The 22,200-nt window shown below is 54.1% G+C and overlaps 1 protein-coding gene across 4 annotated transcripts; it reads left to right on the top strand.

Moving 5' to 3' along the window:
- Positions 1-952: 952 nt before the first annotated feature.
- Positions 953-20,865, top strand: KMT5A (lysine methyltransferase 5A). Of its 4 annotated transcripts, none has more exons than XM_042910311.1 (8): positions 953-1,038; positions 6,679-6,800; positions 7,973-8,129; positions 11,783-12,002; positions 12,347-12,434; positions 17,016-17,075; positions 17,853-18,043; positions 18,799-20,865. In XM_042910311.1, exons 1-8 carry the CDS (start codon positions 1,029-1,031, stop codon positions 19,007-19,009), a joined length of 1,059 nt encoding a protein of 352 aa, XP_042766245.1. In that variant the 5' UTR covers positions 953-1,028; the 3' UTR covers positions 19,010-20,865. The 4 variants fall into 4 exon arrangements, with proteins under 4 accessions (XP_042766245.1, XP_042766244.1, XP_042766248.1 ...); XM_042910310.1 differs by having other exon boundaries at positions 1,014-1,050; XM_042910314.1 differs by lacking the exon at positions 953-1,038 and adding an exon at positions 6,351-6,410.
- Positions 20,866-22,200: the final 1,335 nt, after the last annotated feature.

Raw genomic sequence — 22,200 nt, 5'->3', positions numbered from 1 at the left:
ATGGTAGGGTCCTTGGGCGGTGGCATGGACTCCAAAACCTTCTTGGGGACCAAAGAGAGATGATGGATGAGTGACCTCTGCCTACATCTCCAGGAGGGGCCCCCGGAAGACAGCTGTAATTGGACACCTTCCCTGTGTTCAAAGACTATCCAAGACATTCTGTGTTTCTCTGGGAACGTAGGACCAAGGGTCCCCTGGTGGGGCACAAGGCAGGGTTGTTTCCCTGGGATTAAGGTAGTGGACTACTTATGGACTCAAAGTCACAAAACTCGTCCAGGCCCTGCAATCATACTGCTGGGTGATCTTGAGCAGCAAGCAAGTTACCTGGTCCTTCTGGTCGTCTCTCTTTCTCCGTCTGTAAAATGGGTAGGTAGGTTGGGCTAGGATCTCTGAGGTTCTGGCCCATTTAGTGCCAGCTAGTTTTGAATACTGAAGACTCCCTAAGCCTTTCAAACTTAGGAATGAATGAAGGAAACTGCTGGGGTGGGTCAAGGTGCCGGAGGCGCCAAACTGCTGGGAGAACTAGGCTTTGCAGGTCATGACGGGAGGCCGAGGGGTCAGAGGTCGGGTTCCGGTCAAACCCAAGAAGAACCGGAAGTCCCAAATCCGGTCCTCTCTGGGCCCGGGCCTCCAGCCGCGTGACTGAACCTCCCGAGGCGGAGCTTCAGAGCCGGGAGCGGGCGGAGCTTGGGGCCTCCCAATGGCAGCGCGGGTGTCCTCCCACTGCAGCCAATCAGCGCAGGACGACGGTAAAATTTAAACCCCCTCCCACCTCCTCCGCCGGGACCTGTCCCTAAAGCGCTAGTGGAAAGTGCGGCCGCTTGCCCCGCCCCAGCCGGGGAGGCGGGAAGAAGGGCGGGCTTTTCCTCCTGCATTCGCCTATCACGGCGGACAGCCTGGGGAGAGGCGGGCGGCGGCGCCAATCAGGGCAGCAGCCGTAGCTCCGCGGAGCAGTTGGCTACAGTTGTTGCAACTTTTTTCGAAAGCTGCGTTTCCCGGGAGATCCCAGGCGGTGACAGAGCCGGGCCATGGCTAGAGGTATTTGCCCAGGTGGCCAGCGCCGGGGCGGTTCGGGCTGGGGAGGGTCATGTTGTGAGTGGGGGACCAGGGCGTCGGCAGCGGCAGCGGGGAAGCGCCCTGCTGAGGGCTGCTCGGACTGAGCGCGGAGACGGGGCCGGGGGGGTGGGGGGGTTGCTGCGGAACCTTCTCCAGCCAACCCCCCCAAGCCTCCAGAAGTCCCTCCCACTTCCGTGCCTAGGTTTCCCCTTTCTAAAGTATGGGCACCCGCTGGCCTTCCTCTCCGGCGACAACAGACCCATATGTCAAAGCTCTTTGGAAACTAAAGCACAGGGCACCTCCAGGGAATGGTTGTTATTGATACGAAGAAGGGGGAGGGCGAAGTTTCGCTCGCCTAGGGTCTCTCTCTTGTTGGGAAAGGAGGGGACTTCCAGGCCAGGGCGCAGATGGGTAACCTCCATGGTGGGGAGCGCATCGGAGTGGACACCGCAGCGGGCGCCTTCCCTCCGCACGCCCTGAGTCAGCTCTGCGCCGCAGGGGCGAGGACTGGGCCCCGCCGGCCCACTTTGGGGTGAGATGAGTCTCACCGCACCACCCGGGGCGCCCCTTCATCCTGTGGCCGGTCAGGACTCTTGCCCTCGGGAGACGGTTTGGGTGGGATTGTCCGTCGCGGGAGGCTACGTCCCAGCCTTAAGAGCTTTGCACACTTAGTTTGGTGTCAGGACAGGAAGTCCCACGTTATGCGTCAAAGTGATCTCTAGCCACTGGCCATTTCCAGCCGCTGTGTCTCCTTCAGTGCAAAAACTTGGAGCGTGAAGGTTGAGTAGAATTATTATTTTAGAAAAATAAGTTGCGGTTTGACATTTTTCTCAAAATTCCAAGGGACTACGTTAGTAGGAATTTGCCTTAATGCGTTACGCTCCCTATAGCAGTAATAATGAATAAAATAAAGATTCATTTGGTAAATATTTATTGGGCACCTTTGTTTTCAGGCCCTGAACCCAGTTGCATCTTTTATATACCAGCGTCTGCTTAGGGTCTTTTGGGACAAACCGGATTCTGATTCAGAAATGAGGCAGAGTGAACTTCCAAGTTAAAGAGCTTTGTAACCCAATCCGCAGAGAAAGCTAAGACGAATATTTTTTCCTTGGGAAAGTGTTAAGCATCTAAAAGTATATTTAATAGTATCTGACAAGTCTTAATACATCTATGCTTCCCTGGTTCATTTTTCCCATTAGAACAAAAATCATTTAAGCTAACTGCTTCAACAGTATTGCCTTTTTTAAAAACAAAATAACAACATGGCTTGCTTTAATTGATCTCTAGGGAAAACAAAACTAAGCACTTTGCCATTGCAGTATTTAAGGACTTAATAGCGGCAAACAATAATTACCAGTGAGGGCCAGGCAACAATAACAAGTTGTTATTCCCATTTTTCAGAGGTGGAAGCCAAAGTCCACAGTCAGAGTCTAGACACTGGCCAGTCTGTGGCTTTTCTTGTTCCACTCGCCCTCCCTTAGCCGAAGTGAGCACAAGGGTTCCTAGCTCCTACCACAGCAGGCTTACAAATCACCTTTGTAATTTATTGGTTAGAGATTCTCAGTATCTCACTTGACCCCCAAATTAGTAGTTACTTCTTTCTTTTTTTTAAAGTTTATTTGTTAAAAAAAATTTTTTTTTAATCTTTATTTTTGAGAGAGAGACAGAGTGTGAGCAGGGGAGGAGCAGAGAGAGAGAGAGGGAGACACAGAATCCAAAACAGGCTCCAGGCCCTGAGCTGCCAGCGCAGAGCCCGACCCAGGGCTCGAACCCACAAACCATGAGATCACGACCTGAGCCGAAGTCGGACGCTCAACCGACTGAACCACCCAGGCGCCCCTTTTTCTTAAATGTTTATTTATTTTTGAGAGAGCGTGAGCCAGCATGCGTGGGGGAGGGGCAGAGAGAGAGGGAAACAGAATCCAAAGCAGGCTCCAGGCTCCCAGCTGTCAGCACAGAGCCTGACGCGGGGCTCAAACTCATGACCTGAGCCGGAGTCTGACGCTTAACCGACTGAGCCACCCAAGCACCCCGTTAGTTACTTATTTCTTAGCCTTTATTTCTCTTGTAGATTACTAAATTGGGCATTTGGTAGTGTAAATATCAAATCATTTATAGTACTTCAAATGAAGGGTCAGTCTTTTTCTTCTAGAAAAGCGGTCTTTGTTGCAAACAAAGAGAATCTTGCTGGGTCACATGAGCGAAATGTTCAGATACCAGGCAATTCCTCTCTGGTTTTGAAGTTTTACAATCATGTAGATATTTTCAACCTTAAATATATTAGTTTGAGAAGGATCTGTCCATCTGCTTTTCTCCATTTCTGCTGCCACAGCCAGATGGCCTCCTATTTGGTCTCCCTCTTTCCATTTTTACCATTTCCAATTTATTATCCCCCTAGCAGCTAGAGTGATCCCCAAGAACACAGATTTTTATCATGTGACCTTCACTCCTCTTCCCTCCCCCACTGCTCTTAGGATCAAATCCACAATCCTCACAGTGGCCTGTGGGGTCCCGCCTACCCCTCTGGCCTCATCTGGCCCTGTCTGTCTCTACCTTTACTGTTGTGTCCTTAGCAAGGGCCTGGAACAAAGTAGGTATTCAATAAATGTTTGTGGAGTGAATGAATTGCTGTTTTTGCGTTTGACTTCAAGGGAAGTGATATACATTCTTTTTCTTTTTTATGTTGAATTTATTTATTTTGAGAGAGAGAGAGAGAGAGCACGTGAGCAGGGGAGGGGCAGAAAGAGAGGGAGAGAGAGAATCCTAAGCAGGCTCTGCGCTATCAGCACAGAGCCCTGAGATCATGACCTGAGCTGAAATCAAGAGCCAAACACTTAAGTGACTGAACCACCCAGGCACTCCAGCAATATGCGTTCTTTATGATAAAGTACCCTCATATATAGCAGCACTGGGGCCAGATCTCAGCTCTATTACCACTTCAGTCGTGTAATCCTCAGTCAAGTGATTTATCTTCCCTGAGCTTCAATTTCTACATCTCTGAAATAGGAATAGTACTTTCTCATAAAGGGTTGGGAAGGTTAAGTTAACGCACGATTACAGGGCCTAACACATAGTAAACATTGAATAAATGTTAGCTATTGGTCTCATTTTTGTTGAATTCTATTTCTGTGCGACCCTGGGCAACATTAAGAGTTTTTATTTCTGCTGATGGGTATATTTGTTATATGCACCTGGACACCTCATGTACAGAGAAAGGAAAACCTGTTTTGAAGCTTACCCTGAATGAGTTGCATTATATCTTCTAGTACTGGAGCTGCAGAGTTGAGGAATGGGTGCCAGACTTGGACCTTAACGTATGCGCCCCTGCATCTGAGGGCTGAAATAGAGAAGGCTGCGGCCATGAGCATGTGTGTGTATTTGAGGCTGGGGGTCGGGTGATGTCGAAACCGTATGTAGACAAGATAATCCGAGAGGCTGCTTCCTGTTCACAAACCACGATTCCCATGATAGTTTGACGACAAACTGCAAACCTCTGCCCTGGAGATGTCGCACACACTGCTTCAAATGGCTTGGCCTGGGTGTCAGAGTGTTATTTTAGAATCCTCTTTCACTGTCTGCATAGTGTCTTGGGTATTCACATGGTCAGAGGCCCCTACCCGACTGAAGTTAGGGTTGGGGTGGGGACTGAGATCCGGTGGGGAGGAGGGTGCTCCCCAGCCCTGCCCAGGATGCTACAGCATGAGCTGATTTGGGAGACATTGTCCTGAGTCTGTTCCTGCCATTTAATCCTACTTAGTCTTATCCCTTCTAAGGAGAGGCAGCTACTTAAAGTGACAGCCATTTGTTTATCTGTAGATGTTGAAAGGTGCCCTGGGTGCGTTAAGAAATTTAAAATTCTTGTTTTTTATTGATGAGGACACGGAAGTCTAGTCCAGGGAAGTGGCTTGGTGGTCATGGTCACAAAGCACCTCTGGGGCAGATGCAGGGAGAGAAACCCAATCCTTGCCTCCCAGGCCATGACCCAAGCAGTAGGAGCTGGATGTCCCGAGGTGTCTTGTTTGCATCTATGACTTTGCACAAATACAGTGACTCTTGGCTGTGGGCCCTCAAACCCTAATGGCCTCAGCACAGTGGCGCAGGGCAGTGAGCTATGCCAACACGGACACCTGAGTGCCTGGAACCCCTGCCTCCCTAGGATGTCTTCTCATGGGGTGGCCAGGAGAGTCGGGTGACCTGCTAAAGACTTCTGCAGCAGCATTTGGCTCTCCCATCTTGAATTTCCTCATCTGTGTCTGGGAGTTCAGCCTCCGGGGTCAGTTGGCCTGGAAATCCATTTCTAGTTCTGAGAATTTGGCCAGAGCTCCTCACTTCTCTGAGCCTCAGTTTCAACATCTGTGGAAAGGAGATAAGGGTGTGTCCCTTCGCAGGCCTGTTGTGAGGTTTGGATGAGATCGTGTATGCACGGGAAGCACCCCACCAACTTGCCATAATAATCACTGATTCTATCTCCCCAGGGCCCGAACGGGTCAGGTGCAGACCACCTGGGTTTGACACTTGACACTCCCCCCCCCCCCCCATGGCTTCCTAGTTCTGTGGCCCCATCCAAGCCCCTGCACCTCCCCTGAGCCTCAGTACGCTCATTTTTAAGGGGTTTGCCACAGGACCTGCCTCCCCCTCCTCCCCTCCCCGTCCCCTGGGGCGGGGGGACTTGCGTGGAGAATTAATGTCCCTATAATGCTCGGGGAGCCCAGGCTCGGGCACACAGGAAGACTCTCGTCTGTCGCGCTCACCGCTGCTGACTGCGCCTGGCACCGACGGGCCTCCCAAAATATCCGCGGAGCCAGCGAGAGAAGGAGCCCGGCCGGCGAGAGCCCGGGCTGTCATTATCATGTTTCCCACCCCTTCCTCCCCGAGTGGCTGAGGACGCGCGAGAGGGGGCGCGCCCGAGTCGGGATTCGTCGCGGCCGCGCGGCCCGCCCTGCCTCCCTCCCTCCCGAGGAGCCTCTCGGCGCCGCCCCTGCCAGCCCCCCTCCCCGGGCCGGGAGCCGGACGGTGGGCGGCGGCGGCGGCGGCGGCGGCGGCGGGCGAGCGGGCGGGACGCGGAGGACGCGCCGCCAGCGCCTCCCTCCCTGCGTCCTCGGTCCCGGGCCGGCCCGGGCTGCCGCGGCGCGCGGGTGCCGGGCCCTGCCTCGCAGGCCATGGGGGAAGGGGGCGCCGTGGGGCGCCGCCGGCCCTTCCCCGGGGCGCCGCGGCGGCGCTGGTGGCGGCGGCAGCAACAGCAGCAGCGGCAGCGGCAGCGGTGGTGGCCGGGCCGCGGCGGCGGCGGCGGCGGCGGCGGCGGCGGCGAGGGCGAGGGCGCGGGGCGCGCCGCCATGGGCCTGGCCGGGCTGCAGGTGGGTGTGGCGGGCCCGGCCGCGCGGGGGGCGGGCGGCGCGCGGGGCCCGGCCGGGCCGGGCGGCGGGAGGGCGACGCGGGCCCCGGCCCGGCCCGGCCGGCCGGCCCCTGCCTCCCGGCGGCGCGGGCGGCCCACCACCGCCAGGCCCTCGGAACATGGCTGCGGCGGGAGGCGCCGCCGCGGCGCCCGGCCCGGGCGGCCCCGCTCCCCGCCCCGCCGCGCCCTGAGCGCCCCCTCCCCCGCTTCCCCCGGGTCCCCCTCTCCAGGCAGGAAGATGTCCAAGCCCCGCGCGGTGGAGGCGGCGGCGGCGGCGGCGGCGGTGGCAGCGACGGCCCCGGGCCCGGAGATGGTGGAGCGGAGGGGCCCGGGGAGGCCCCGCACCAACGGGGTAAGCAGGCACCCTCCCCGCACTCACTCAGCGTGCCCCGAGGGGCCGCGCGGCCGGCCGCCCCCGCCGGCCCAGCGCGGCGAGCACGTGCGCGCGCCCCTGGACCCCCCCCTCCCCCCTCCCGCCCGCGGCCCTGGGCCCGGGGGCGGGGGTGCGGGGGTGCGGGCGGGGCGCCCGGCTCGGGTAGCTTCCTTTTCTGCTGCCTGCCTGGGAGTGGCGTCCACCCTGGCTCCGCCATGACCCTGGCAATATTTGACCTCGGAAAAGTTTGTGTCTTTATGGCGTTTCCGCACCCCGAGACCCAGCTAGCCCCGCGGTGGCTGCCGTCCCAGGGTGTGCGGGGGCCTGCCCGGGGGCCCTCAGAGAGCTCACGGGTCTCGCTGACTTGGTGTTGAAAGGTTCACCCGGCAGAAAGGCCCTAGCAGTGTTTCTGGGGAAGTCCTCCTCCATTCCGTGCTTACTCAGAGGGGGAGGCCCCACGCCCAGAGACGCCGGCAGTGACCTGTACCGCCCCACCCGTCTGCCCACCCTCCTACCACTGATGCCAAGATGCCGTCTGCAATAGAGTGACCGCCCTAAATGAGCTGGCTATAGGCTCTGCTTTTATTAAGCTCTCCACCCTCCACCCCACCCTTCAATTACCACTGCAGTCCGGTCCGCAGTCCTGGGAGGCTGCTGGGCTGCGTTGATTTGAAAGGGGCCAGGCTTGGGGACACAGACGGCTCAGGCAGTAATAAGTCCTATCGGCTGACTTCGGGACCAAGAAGTAGTTAATCAGATTCCCTGAGGCCTGTTTCCGTGCTAGAGTTCCTGCAGCTCCTGCACAGAGGCCAGCCCTTCAAATTCCGCATTTGTTTAGTCTGGGTCATTCTGACCTCTCTGCTACTGGTAGGTTGTCTGCTTATGTACACCTTGGTGCACAGCTGGCTTCCTGCTGGCCAGATGTGCCCTGAGTGACCAGAATTAGAGACCACACGAGTTCAGGAAATGTCTAACTCGGACCTGGGAGATCCTAAACCTCCCACTGATCTCCTGGGGCCGGCAACCCTGGGTTGGCTCGGCTTTTGAGATACGGTGTCTGTTTCTGGTTTTCGTATTCTGATTGCCCTTCTCCGCCATTTGCCACGGGATCTTCTTCAAGCCTCTTTCAGAGCATGCATTTGTCGTTTTAGGAGAATGTATTTACCGGGCAATCAAAGATCTATTCCTACATGAGCCCCAACAAATGCTCTGGAATGCGTTCCCCCCTTCAGGAAGACAACTCAGTTGCACATCACGAAGTCAAATGCCAGGGGAAGCCATTAGCCGGACTCTACAGGAAACGAGAAGGTAAGCTTCTGACCGCAGCTGGTTGGGTTGCAGAAAGCCCCTCTCTGCCATTAATTGTGCATCTATATTAAATGATTATCCAGCCTTTTCAAACCCAAGTTCAGAAGGTTGGATCCACGTTCTGTCTTGCTGCTAAGAAGCAGACACAGGGGGGAAGAGTGGCCTGTCCCAGGGTGTGTACCCTGTTGGTCTAACCGGTTTTCCCCGCTTTCGAGAGAGTCTGCACGTCCTTCAAGCTTGATTGTGTCGCCAAGTTGCAAGAATAATACACCTGGCCTGTATTGAAAGAGGCTCACAAGTGCCCAAAATATAGAAATTCTGAGTCTGGGTTGTACAGGCCAGGTGCGTGTAGCCCTGATTGTGTTGTGTGAACGTAGGAAACCGACTTCCTTCCCTCTTTTGAGCTGGCCTTGACCTCATTTCTGAGTGTCTTTCTACTCAAGTGTTCGGTGCTGCTCTCTGAAGCAGCATGCTCTGTGATGAGATTTGGAGTTAAAATACTGAACGAGAAAACATAAAGTTCCGGAAAATTCTGTTTGGCCCAGCAAAACAAGCTGAAGCCTCATAGAAATCTCGCTCTATTCCAAATATTTCCTTCTAAAGCTGCAGTGGGGAATATGAGCTTTCCCAAATTCACCAAGCTCCTTTCTAATTAAAACTTGTCTTAAAGATATAGCACTCTGGCTACCAGCAGCTTCATACAAGGCAGCCTTGTAATTCATTTATGAAAAGTGCCATAAGTGATGCTTAGGCCAACGTCTGGGACCAGATCTGAGAACCGAGGGTCGGGACACACAGAACTAGGGGCAGGAGCCAGCCCTCTGCTTGATGCCCCTCCTCGGTGCAGTGGCTGATACTGTTGCAGTCAGTCTTCAAATGGCTTGGGTTCGAATCCTAGCTCTACTACTTACGAGAGGCCTGAGCAGCTTACTCCTATTTTCTGAGTCTCAGTTCTTCCATCTTTGAAGTGAGAGAGAGGATTCCTACCTCGCAAGGCTATCCTGAAGATTGGTGAAAGCATGGATGCAAAGGGCTTTGCACAGTGCCCCACACCGGCGGCCCTTTCCCCTGCTCCTCCCTGGATCGCCAGCACTTAGGATAACACCTACCATGCAGACACTGGGGAAAGGGCCCTCTCTGAATGACGGGCAGCCAGTCTCCCATCCCTTCTGGAATGGGGTGGGAGGTAAATTATCCTAAATGGTGACACGGTGCACAAGCCAGCTTATTTGGGTGTAGCATGACTAAATGGCAACAATTAGAATTTGGGGCCAGATACACTCTGGAGGAGAGCCCAGGGGCCACGCTTTTTGTCCTTGACTCTCAGCCTCTTTTCTGCCTTGATGCAGACTGATGTGATAGTTGACATTCACGGGCATCACATACTCCTTGGGTTTCGCATGATGTCCCAGACTTAACTCCCTCTGGTTCCGCTTGACACGTGTGAGGGAGTGAGAATGGTCTGGATGGATTTTGATGTATTTATTTTTCTCTTTAGCTGATTGAGATATAAAAGTCACGTATCCTAGTGTTCACCATTTTAAAGTGTACAATTCAGTGGTTTTAGTCTATTCACAGATAGGTGCAACCGTCACCCACTGTCTAATACCAGCACATTTCCTCGCCCCAAAGAAGAAACCTTGTACCCATTAGCTGCCATTCCCCATTCCCCCACTCCCCCCGGCCCCTGGCCACCACTAATTTACTTTCTGTCTCTGTGGATTTGCCTGTATTAGACATATCATGTGAACGGAACCATACATTATATGTGCCCTTTTGTGCCTGGCTTCTCTCACTTAGCACCGTGTTGTCAAGGGCCATCCATGTTGCAGCAGGTGTCCGGGCCTCCTTCCTTGCTGCGACCGAACAATACTCCATCGTGTGCAGAGACCACATTTTATTTACCCCTTCATCAGTTGACGGGCATTTGGGTTGTTTCCACTCTTTGGCTATTGTGAATAATGCTGCCACAAACTTTCCCATACAGGTCTTTGTGTGGACATATGTTTTTAATTCTCCTAATAGCCGCCTAGGCGTGGAATTGCTGGGTCATATGGTAACTCCATGTTGAACTTTTTGAACGGCTGCCAGCTATACTCTTTGCGAAAGTGACTGCGCCATTTTATGTTCCTACCAGCTGTGTGTTATTTACTTATTCTTTAAAGTAAATCATTTATTTATTTATTTACTTATTTAATTTCTTAACGTTTATTTTTGAGAGAAAGAGACAGAGCATGAGGGGGAGAGGGACAGAGAGAGAGGGAGACACAGAACTGAAAGCAGGCGCCAGGCTCCGGGCTGTCAGCATAGAGCCCGACGCGGGGCTCGAACTCACGAACCGTGAGATCATGAGCGGAGCCGAAGTCGGACGCTCAACCGACTGAGCCAGGCGCCCCTAGTAAATCATCTTTTTAAAAAAGTGAATCGTTCACCCACGCTGGTATTTCGCAACTATTTTTCGTAACAAATCATTTTTGACGTCCTTTACTGTGACATACTGACCAGTATTGGTCACCATACTGGGAACCGCTGTGAACATAGGGCCTGGACCCCTTTAGAAGAGGAAACTTCTTTTCTTAAGTTTACTTATTTATTTTGAGAGAGGGGGAGAAAGAGAGAGAAAAAACGTGAGTGGGGGAGGGGCAAAGAGCGAGGAAGAGAGAAAAAATACCAAATAGGCCCTGCACTGTCAGCACAGAGCCTGCTGAAGGGCTTGGACTCATGAACTTCAAGATCATGACCTGAGCCAAAATCAAGAGACGCTTAACCCACCAAGCCAGCCACCCAGGCACCTCAAACTTTCTTTTTCTTGTTTTTTTTTTTTTAAAAAGAGTCTGAAATGAAGTGTGCCAGGCTTGGGGAAGAGGTCTTTGCTAGGGAAGAAGTTCTGCTTTATTACCTTATTCCTGTCCGTCATCGCTGGCCCACTCTTTAGGAGTTTAGCTTTTTCTCCGGGGTGTGCATCCCAGTTCCTGAAAGCTACAGATTGAGCACTTACGCTGCTCTTGCTGTCTGTGGTGCTTCTGCAAGGGCTCTCCCCTGCCGCGATGCAGAACACCAGAAGCGTTCATGAACTAGATGGGAGGAGGGATCCTTCCACAACGTGTATCAGATTATCACGAAGTACACTGTCAATATCTTACGATTTTGTCAGCTATACCTTAATAAAACTGAAAAAAGAAAAGAAAAAAAAAAAGACACAGATCGGAAGCTCTGCCCAGCGCCTGGGTCAAAAAGGAAAGCCAGTGCTTCCCCCATGGAAGCCATTAGTAGACACCGAGCTCAACAGGCGGAGGGCAACGCTGCCCGACACACCCAGGATCCTGTCTCCTGTAAAAGTGTGTCTTAGGGGCGCGTGGGTGGCTCAGTCGGTTGAGCATCCGACTTCGGCTCAGGTCGTGATCTCACAGCTTGAGGGTTCGAGCCCCGCATCAGGCTCTGTGCTGACAGCTGGGAGCCTGGAGCCTGCTTCAGATTCTCTCTCTCTCTCTTTCAAAATAAATAAACGTTAAAAAAAACCCTTAAAAACGTAAAAAATAAATAAGTAAATAAGTAAGTAAATAAAAGCCTGTCTTAGAATGCAGCTGATGGTCTAGAAATGGAGAGACAGAGTCCAGACTAAATTTCTCTCTTCCTCCTCCCTCTGCCCGCAGAGAAAAGGAACAGTGGGAACGCAATCCGAAGCACCATGAAGTCCGAGGAACAGAAGATCAAAGACGCCGGGAGAGGTCCCCTGGCACCTTTTCCAAACCAAAAATCTGAAGCAGCAGAACCTCCAAAAACTCCGACCTCGTCTTGTGACCCTCCCGTCGCAGCCGTCGCCAAGCAGGCCCTGAAAAAGCCCGTCAAGGGCAAACAGGCCCCTCGGAAGAAGTGAGTGCCCTCTGGAGCCCTTCCCCTGACTCATGCAGGGCAGTTTGGTTGTTGTGACCCCAGCAGACCCTGCTCAGGTGCTAGTTGGGGGGTAGGGAAGCGGGTAGCAGTGCCCCTGCTCGGCCTGGCTGTCATCGAGGCTCAGCGTCCCTGAGAGTAGGCAGCCTATCTTTGACCCCCGGAGCCCCCCTTGGGCACGTGAGCCTACGTGGGCCCCCGTGGACAAAGGTGTTTACGTGACATCATTTCTGAGGAGCCGCCTCCCAAGGAGCCGGGGGCCTCCCGGGTGTGAGTGTGGTTTCGGTGCTAACACTTGGTTTTCTCCTCTTCCCTTCCCACCCAAGAGCTCAAGGAAAAACACAACAGAATCGCAAACTCACGGATTTCTACCCCGTGCGAAGGAGCTCCAGGAAGAGCAAAGCTGAGCTGCAGGTAGAGTCATGTGGCTTTAATTCTGGCTCTTGGAGGGCAGGGCGGCTCCGCAGGCAGTGCTTGGCAGGCAGGGCTTGAGCTTTCTCTCCGTCATCCCGGGGTAGGTCTGCTTCTGTGGCCTTGGTACTCTCCTTGGTCTAGTTCTAACGTTTGGGGTCACTCCGAGGCTTGGTTAAGATGCTTCTGTGAAGGAGTCTTGTAACCCGTAGCACATGGTGTGGAAAGTCCTGCGTTCCCATGAAGGCGTCTTTTCCAGGACTTGTTGGCAGGACGGTCAGAGCCTGGGACCTCGGGGGGAGGCTGTGTGTGCTTTCAGAGGCTTGTCTGTCCGCCATCCACAAGTTCCCGTGTTGTGTCTCAAGGTGGTAAAGTGGCTTGGAAGCCACTGACTGGTTGTGTGACCGAGGGCCAGTTACTTGACTGCTCTGAGCTTCAGTTTTCCTATCTGTAAAATGGGATAATAATGTGGCATCTTCTGGGAATGTCGGGATATTAAATGGATTAATGTACACAGCACACTTGGAACCATGCCTGGCACCCAGTTAAGCACTAGCTGACTCTTATTATCGTCACCATGGCTTCCCCATTGTTGTCACTTCCTGAGGCCCCCTCTCTCCTCTTTCCCTCCCAGCTGTGGCCCTAGGAACACCTGAAAAAACAGGCAGGAAGGCCAGCCAGACCGTGCAAGCCTCCGCCCGCTGTGTTTACAGAGTGCTGAGCTGCTCAGCAGTCAGTCAATATTTGATGCAGTGACGTGTGGTTATTGCCTTTCTGTTAAGGAAACCCGGGGCGTGGTCCGGGTGGCCCCGCAGCCCGCCGCCCTCCCGCTCCAGGCCGGGCCAGCCCCTCTCTCGCCCACACCCTCAAAGCAACCTCAAGGTGGGGGCGCGGTGCTCAGGATGCCAGCCCCCACCCACCCCGCCTGGAGGCCTTGTCGGCCTGAACCTAAGACGCCTTCAGCGTGTTTTACGTTCAATCTGTAGACGCAGATACGTAGATGCGGTGATGTAGCATTCTCTTCCTCTGCTTATCTGAGTCGATGAGGCTTCGCTTAAAATAAAAGAGAAAAGGGGTCCATTTTCCCCTCAGAGAGAAGCTTGGGCTTTCCTTTCCGTAGAAAGGCGGTGTCTTGCAGCCAATAACCAGCTGTTATGAAGTGTCTGCCTGCAGTGGGAGGCTGTGCTAGGTCACTCTTCGAGACAGCACTGCAGAGGGTGGGGTGGCGCCGGGCCGCAGAACCCGGGGCACCTCCCAGCCCTGGTCGGGGCTGCTGGGGGCTGCAGAGTGGGTGCGGCTCAGTTTGCCTCTTTTTAATTTAAAAAAAAAAAAAAAAGGAAAAGAAAAGAAGAAGGGCTTTCTGGCCGGAGGAGGGAAGGCTGCCACAGGACGTGGTGCAGGTCTGCTCGGTCTTGCGGCAGAGGAGCAGAAGGGAGCGGATCCTTCCTCCCCGCAGCTTGGTCTGCAGCATGGTGCGGCTCGCTCTGTCCCCGGACAGAGGGCCAGTCGCAAGGGAGCGCCACGCTGTGCTCTCACTGTTTGTGTTGGCTCTGCCGAGCGAACACCACGGCCCGTTGGTTGCCGGCCCGGCGGGAGGCCGCGGCTGGCCAGGGTGCTGTATTCTCCTGACCGCACAGGTAAAGCTTGAGGCTGGGGCAGCCGCGCCTCCCTCAGCTGAGCGGTGAGGTAGGTCCTGACCTGCCTGTCCTTCGGGGCCGCGGAAACCAGGGCCCAGGCCCATGGGGCCCAAGAGAGGGATGGGGGTGAGGCAGGAGAGGAACTAAAATCAGAAGCTTTGCAGGCACTTGACTGAGTTGGGAGACCGAGCGGGCAGGGCCTGGTGTTGGGTCCAGGGCAGGAGGGTGGGCATGGGCCTTGGAGAGATGCCCTGAACCCCTGTCGTTTGGCCGCGGGGATCCCTTTGCCGGTTGGCCTGCTTGCGGGTGCCCCGCACTGGGGCGAGGACTGCACCTGTGGGCCGTGCCCTGGCCTCTTCACCCCGGCCCAGCCCCAGGCCTGATGTGCAGAGCAGCCTCGACCCAATTTAGGCCTTGCTTCCCTCCCACTCAGTCTGCCTCTGGCCCCCCTCCCACGCCCATAGGCTGCTGCCTGAATTCTCTTTTGGAAGCCTGGAGCTGGTTGACGCATGCCCCTAAGCACCGAGGCCGCAGGATGAAACTCAGACTCTGTGCCTCTGCCTTCAGGACACTTAGCCCGGTCCCGGCCCCGGTCCCGGCCCCGGCCCCGGCCCCGGCCCCGGCCCCGGCCCCGGCCCCGGCCCCGGCTCTCCCCAGCTCAGCCCCGGCCCCGGCCCCGGCCCCGGCCCCGGCCCCGGCCCCGGCCCCGGCCCCGGCTCTCCCCAGCTCAGCCCCGGCCCCGGCCCCGGCCCCGGCCCCGGCTCTCCCCAGCTCAGCCCCGGCCCCGGCCCCGGCCCCGGCCCCGGCTCTCCCCAGCTCAGCTCCTCCCGGCACAGTCAGTCACGGCAGGAAAGTCTGCAGGTGCCCGGCTCACTCCGCTCCCGCTTCCGGAGCTTCCTGTACTTCTCGCTGGTCTCCACACACTTGTAATTAGTTATTTAGCAGGGTGGTTGTGTGTGCACTTGCGTGTGTTAATGCTGCTGTTGCTTTGAGGGCTCACTATGTGCCAGGCACTGTCCTAGGCCGGGAGAGTCCACGGTAAACAAGATCAGGCCCCTGTACTCAGGGAGGTTATACTCGAGTGATTACGCATCAAAAGACAGGCATAGAACAAGATAATTTCTGATAGTCCTTTGACGTTAACTTAGTAAGACGGTAGTTTGAAGGCATGGTGAGGCTTAGGGCTACTTTAGCTGCGGTAGTCGGGGAGATTTCCCTGAGGAGGTGCCTTTTGAGCAGAGCTTGGAAGGAAGGGAGGACACAAGCCAGGTGAATGGACTAGGGAAAGGGTATTCTAGGCGGGGGCAGTACCAAGTGCAAAGGCCCTGAGGCGGGAACGAGCCTGGTCCTGTAAGAGAGTCAGCCAGCGTGGCCAGAATGTGAGAGCAAGGGTGAAGACGGCAAGCGAGGCCAGAGATGTGGGGCCGGGATCATGCAGAGACTCACAGGCCATCAGAAAAGTAGATTTTATCTCGGTAGGAGTGGGGAGGTGAGGAAAAGCTTTTGCTTCTCTTTAAACAAACCCTTGGAATGATTTGAGATTTACGGGGGAGTTGCAGAGGTAGTACAGAGTATTCCCGTAGACCCTTTACCCAGTTTCCCTCATCGTTAGCATCGTATACTATCCTGGTACATTTGTCACGCTAAGGAGCCAACGTTGGCACGTCACTATTCAGTGAACTTCCTGGAAGGCTTTAAGCAGGGAAATGACATGATCTTACGTACATTTTTTTAAATGTTTGTTTATTTTTGAGAGGGAGAGAGAGAGAACACGAGAGGAGGAGGGGCAGAGAGAGAGGGAGACAGAGAGTTCCAAGCAGGCTCCGCACCGACAGTGCAGACCCTGATGTGGGGCTTGAGCCCACAGACCACGAGATCATGACCCGAGCCGAAGTTGGATGCTCAACTGACTGAGCCACCCGGGCGCCCTTTATGTACATTTTTAAAAGACCCTTGTGACTGCTGTGTGGGGAACAGAGTGAAGTGGGTGGTCAGAATGGAAGCCGGGAGACCAGTGAGGTGGCCATGATGTGGCTGGAAGACGGCAGGAGAAGAGCAGGGATGTGGGCTGGGCCTGGGAGTGACAGCCTGGTCAGTCTGGACCTGCAGAGACCTGGGCTTTGCCCGTCACACGTGCGTGGTACTTCTGTGTGGAGAGGGACTGGGGAAGTGCGTGTGGGCCGCAGACGGCGTCCTGAGGCCTCTGTGCGGGCAGGGTCCGTGCTCAGCTGTGGGTGGAGGGCTCTGCGTGTGCCAGCCAGCGCGGGGCCTGGGCTCCTGCTGGGTCCCTCAGCGGCTCTCTGTGCCTGCCTGCAGTCCTGTGCATGGACGGAGCATGGGGTCTGGGTCCGGGAGGGAGGTGGTGGCAGGAGGGGTGTCCCTGAGGGGCAGGTGAGACCAGGAATGTCCACTCCTGTCTAACTTCCCTATTCAGGGTGGTATTACCTCTTTGGGGTGGGAGGCCCTTTTCTCGTCCATGGCAGTGGCTTCCAAAAAGACCCACCTCCGAGAGTTGCTAAACCAAGGCGCCCATAGGGGCCGTCAGACAGGAGGAACATAGTGTGCACATGCCCCTTCGAAAGGCTGTGCTCTGATCTGCCCTGGCCGATGTCAGATGAGGTCGGAGTCTTGATTTGCAGATGTCGGCAATTTAGATCTTTTTAAAAACAGCGCGTGTGCCAAATGGAACATAGCCCCTCAACCCAGTTCTGCCCTTGGGCCACAACTGTATCCCTCCTGGTCCGTTTGAACCCCAGGTGCCAAACCGTCCACAACAGGTGGGCAGTGAGAAAAGGACAAGGGGTGTGGGGGATTGGGCGTCCTTGGGGACCCGTGTCATGGAGGCCAACCGGGAGTGGCCCTGCGGGTGGCCCAGGCTGCCGGACTGCCCTGAACGGCCCAGGAGAGAAAGCTCAGGTGCTTTTTGTTTTTCTCCCTCTCTACACAGTCTGAAGAGAGGAAGAGAATAGATGAGTTGATTGAAAGCGGGAAGGAAGAAGGAATGAAGGTAAGGGGCAGTGGGGCCCAGCGCACGGAGGCGAAGCCTGGAGGGTTCCTAGAGAAGCTAACAAGTTTTTCTTAAACAGTTTTCCTGGGAAATGACAGGACCCGAGAAATTTGCTTTTCTTTTCACATATTGCAAACACACTGGGTGGATGAGAAGGGCAGGGCTCTACAGTGGTGGCCACGTGGGTCTGGGCTGGGACTCCAGAGTCCGAAAAAAAAGCTCCTGTTTCACGTACCATCTAGAAGGATCCAAACTTAAGTCTGGGCCCCTCAAGCAGTCAGCCTGCAACCCCATTTATAATGAGTGAGCAGAAGCACAGGAGGGTAAATTACAGAAAAAGGAGAGACCTGGAACACGGGGTTTCTCCCCCTCCGCCCCCACCTCGCCCCGGAAGGGGCCACGGATGCGGCTGCCAGCCGGACTTTACCACTTCCCAGCCATGTGGCCTTGGACGTGGCTCTGGCTCTCTGAGCCTCCGTTTTCTCATCTGCAAAATGGGGCAACATCCACCCAGCAGATCCCTCAGGAGGATGAGGCGTTAACAGTGCTTTGCGAAGGGCACGAGGGAACTTTCTGGGGTGACGGATCTTGGCGATAGTTGCACGGCTGTGTACATTCATACCGGTTGTGCTGGGCACGTAAAGAGAGTGAGATCTAGGGCACACCTCAGGAAAGCCGATGGAGGAAGGGGTGGGGGGGGGCGGGCAACCCCAGGCGCCCAGGAAGCCGGCCACGCGTGGTGTTAGGAAGCAACGCTCTCTCCTCGCCTCCCAACAGATTGACCTCATCGATGGCAAGGGCAGGGGCGTGATCGCCACCAAGCAGTTCTCCCGGGGCGAGTTCGTGGTAGAATACCACGGGGACCTCATCGAGATCACCGATGCCAAGAAGCGGGAGGCTTTGTACGCACAAGACCCCTCCACGGGCTGCTACATGTACTATTTCCAGTATCTCAGCAAAACCTACTGGTAAGTCCACTAGCGCTTCGAGTGGCTTTTCCGCGCCCTGGCGGAGAGGACAGGCCCGAGGGCAGAGAGCACGACAGCCTGCTGATTCTTTCTGTTGCTCCTGCTTCTTGGTTGGCTCTTGCTGCCCTTTTCCAAGCCGTGAAGCGGCTCTCCCCCCGCTTGCCACTTCAGCCTTTGGGCCTGGAGCTGCTGTGGCTGCCATCTGACCGGGCGAGAAGCAGAGGCGGACCAGTCCATGCAGACCCGCTCCGAGGCTCCCCAGGCCGCTCCCGCTCCTGCTCCTGGCGTTCGGCCAGAGCGGCTCTAGAAGCCAGCGACTGCTCCTGTCCCCATACGGCCAGTGCGCTCGATTCGGTGTTTTGTTGTGTTGGTGGTGGTGGTGTTTGACATCAGGCTTTATTTTTCCGACCGGTTTTGGGTTCCCAGCAAAACCGAGCAGAAGGTACGGAGAGTTCCGATACTCCTGCCTCCTCACAGCTTCCCCCACTATCCGCAGTTGATCTTTATTCATTTATTTCTTATGCGCTTGCCTCACGGGCCTCCACAAAGAGCCTCTTGCATTCCCGTCTCCTCCCACCCCCCACTCTCTCGCCCAGTGCCTCCCTCGGCTCTTAAAAGATGTTGTTTTGACTTGAATTGCTTTCCCCAAAAACGTGGCTATAAATCGACATCCCACCCGAGTTGAGAGCTGGCTGTGACTGGGATCAAAAGCCTCTTTATCAATTTAAACCCTCTGTTGCCCTCCCTCCCGCCAGCGTGGATGCAACTAGAGAGACAAATCGCCTGGGAAGACTGATCAATCACAGTAAATGTGGGAACTGCCAAACCAAACTGCACGACATTGACGGCGTGCCTCACCTCATCCTCATCGCCTCCCGCGACATCAAGGCCGGGGAGGAGCTCCTGTATGACTATGGGGACCGCAGCCGGGCTTCCATCGAAGCCTATCCCTGGCTGAAGCATTAACCACCCCGCCCTCCCCGCCCCCCTCCCTTCTTCCATGGACAAAGTGCCCTCAAAGGGAATTGATTTTTTTTTTTTACACACTTAAATCTTAGCAGATTACTTCAGATGTTTTTAAAAAGTATATTAAGATGCCTTTTCACTGTAGTATTTAAATATCTGTTACAGGTTTCCAAGGTGGACTTGAACAGATGGCCTTATATTACCAAAACTTTTATATTCTAGTTGTTTTTGTACCTTTTTTGCATACAAGTCAAACGTTTGTGCTTCCCGTGCATGCAGTCAAAGACGCAGCACAGGCTTTAGAGGAAAGAGTGGACATGAATTAGGAAGCTGGGCGACCCTCCTGCCTCCAGCCGCAGAGCCAGGACTCTCTTCCCCACGCCCCCGACGGCCGCCGGCCGAGCGCAGGCGAGTCCCGGAAGACGCTGCCTCCCGAGGCCCGGACGGGGTGTTCCCAAGCTCTTGTTTTCCTGACGTCTGGACAGGCGCACAAGGAAGTGTATGAATATTTTTTAAAAAGGTTTCGCAGTAAGCTAGTCTTCCCCTCTGCTTTCTCGAAAGCTTACTGACCCAGTGGCCCGTGAGCGCGGTTCACTCTTCCGCAGGCCGCCGCTTCTCTGGGCGCCTCCGCGCGTCAGGGCGGGCGGTCAGAGTCGACGTGGGCAGGGAAAAGCGTTGCTTGCCTAGCCCTGCCGGGGCAGGGTTTCCCAAAACTGGGTTAATTCTTTATAGAAATGTGAACACTGAGTTTATTTTAAAAAACAATAATAAAAATTTAAAAATTTAAAAAGACAAAAAAAAAAAAAACCACAGAAAACAACTTACATGTATATAGGTCTTGAAGTGAGTGAAGTGGCTGCATTTTTTTTCTTCTTTCTCTTTCTCTTTTTTTTTTTTTTTTTGGTTTTTGTTTTTGTAGAAGAGATTTGAGATGGTACTCTATTCTAATCAAAAATAAAAGTTTTGTAGTGGGACCAGAAATTACTTACCCAATATTCCGCCCCCCCGCCCCCAAACCCTGACCCAATTCCAATGGGTTGAAAGTTCCAGACCTGCTGTCAGGCTTTCTGTCTGTCAGACCACCTGGTATCCTTCCTGCAAAACTGAAGATGCAGCCATGAACCGAAGGGGGAGCCTGCTGGCCCTGAAATGCGTGGCCCCCACCCCAGCCACTGATGTGCAGGGGAGTGGGCAGGCCCGGCAGCCCAGGGATCAAGGCTAAGGGTAAAGTTTCCACCTTGACTGTGATGCAGGAGAAGTAGGTAGCTTCCTCCTCCCTCCCGAAGGGAGACCTGTTCTGTTAACCTGCAGTCCAGGGGGCCGTGGCTCTGAAGCCATGACCTGGGGTTTCCCGGCCTCCCCTGGTCCCGGGTAAATGTGAATGGAGACAGGTACGAAAGCCTGTCCTCAACCTTGATGCTCCCCTGGCCCCCACCCCGGCCTCACCACGGTGCTACCTACGAAAGTCTTCCCGCCCCTGCCCCCCCACCCCACCCCCCACACTTGCCTGGTCAGTGGTCAGAGAATTGGAGGAGGATCCGACAGAGTGTGTAAATGTGAGATAAAATGTCTTGGTTGTACCTGTTTGTGGTTTAGCTTTGTATTTAAAAAAAAAAAAGGAAATAACTTGAAAATTATTTGTCATCATAAAAATGAAACAAAAATTAAAATATTTATTGCCAGGCGAGGCCACCTGTGTGTCTTTCTGTTTGGGTGTTTGTTTGTTTGTTTGTTTTTTACAAAGCAGAGACAGGAAAATGGTTACACAGCAGGGGCGCCTGGCCAGCCTTCATCGGTAAAGCACACAACTCTCGATCTCAGGGTTGTGGGTTCAAGCCCCATGTTGGGTGCAGAGGTTACTTGAAAATATTCTTTTAAAAGAGGTTAGACAGCAGAATGTGTGTGTTTTGGTGAATGTCCTAGGGGATGGTTTATTTGTATAATGGGGGTCACAGGTGCTAGATAAGATTAAAAGCTAATGCATGTCGAGTCCTCCCTTAGGGATGGCACCTGGCACTTAGTAAGCATAGGTCTTTAGCTGCTGTACTTGTCATTATTACTGTTTCTAATGTAGGAGATTCGGTTCTCAGGAGGAGTCTGTCATCAACTGTGCCCGTCTTGTGCCGGAAGTTGCTCCCACCAGATCTCTGTCCCCACCATGCACTCCACCAGCTGCCCTCTGTCAGCTGTTGGTTCCCTTCCTCTCTGGGCACTAGGGCGGATGGGGACAGTGGATAGAGTCCTTGGGTTTTTTTGTTTTTGTTTTTTTGTTTTTTTAATTTGTATTCATTTATTTTTTAAATATTTTTTATTTGTATTCACTTATTTTAAAAATATTTATCTTGTTTTTTCTTTGTATTTATTTATTTATTTATTTATTTATTTTTTAACATTTATTTTTGAGACAGAGAGAGACAGAGCATGAACACGGGAGGGGCAGAGAGAGAGGGAGACACAGACTCTGAAACAGGCTCCAGGCTCTGAGCGGTCAGCACCAGAGCCCGACGCGGGGCTCGAACTCACGGATCATGAGATCGTGACCTGAGCTGAAGTCGGCCGCTTAACCGACTGAGCCACCCAGGCGCCCCTGTATTTATTTTTAAAATATTTATTTTTTATTTGTATTCATTTATTTTTAAAATATTTGTCTTTTTTATTTGTATTCATTTTCAAAATATTTACTTTTTTATTTGTATTCATTTATTTTTTAAATATTTATTTTTAATTAATTTTGGTTTACGAGCCAGAGGTTTGGTGCCAGCACCAGCTTTAAGTGTTTGTCAGCCTGTCCCCCTGCACAAATCCCTTTCCTTCTCTGAAGCTTGCCCGTCATGTGAGAACAGCCTCTGCCCCCCTGACACGCAGGGGGGTCCTGAGGATTCAGGCGCCGTGGATTATTATGTCTTCGCCTCAGAGGGGACAGAATGGTCTGGTGGCCGAGTGCACTCAGCCCTGGAACGGAACCTCTGTTTCCACCCACTTCGCAGCTGTGTGTCCTCGGGCAGGTGACAGCTTTGCGCGCCCGGCACAGGGCGGTGCTGGTGTGTGTGTGATTGAGAGGGTTGAGTTCGTGCAAGAAACGCTGTGGAGCACTGCCTGTCATTGATGTTTGCTGTTCGGATTAAAACTTGGCGTTGTTTCTACCATTTGCTGTTCACGAGCGCCCAGAACTGATGGTGAAGAGCCTCCGC

The sequence above is a fragment of the Panthera leo genome, chromosome D3 (assembly GCF_018350215.1).
Source record: "Panthera leo isolate Ple1 chromosome D3, P.leo_Ple1_pat1.1, whole genome shotgun sequence".
Taxonomy (NCBI): Eukaryota; Metazoa; Chordata; class Mammalia; order Carnivora; family Felidae; genus Panthera; species Panthera leo.
Note: the sequence above shows the minus strand (reverse complement) of the source record. Positions and strands in the feature narration are given on the sequence as shown.

Coding starts and splice junctions, on each gene's coding strand:
- KMT5A (XM_042910310.1), top strand. CDS start 1,029: ATGGCTAGAGGTATTTGCCCAG. Junction 1,051..6,678: donor GGCTAGAGGTATTTGCCCAG/GTGGCCAGCGCC, acceptor CCCCCTCTCCAG/GCAGGAAGATGTCCAAGCCC. Junction 6,801..7,972: donor GGAGGCCCCGCACCAACGGG/GTAAGCAGGCAC, acceptor TTGTCGTTTTAG/GAGAATGTATTTACCGGGCA.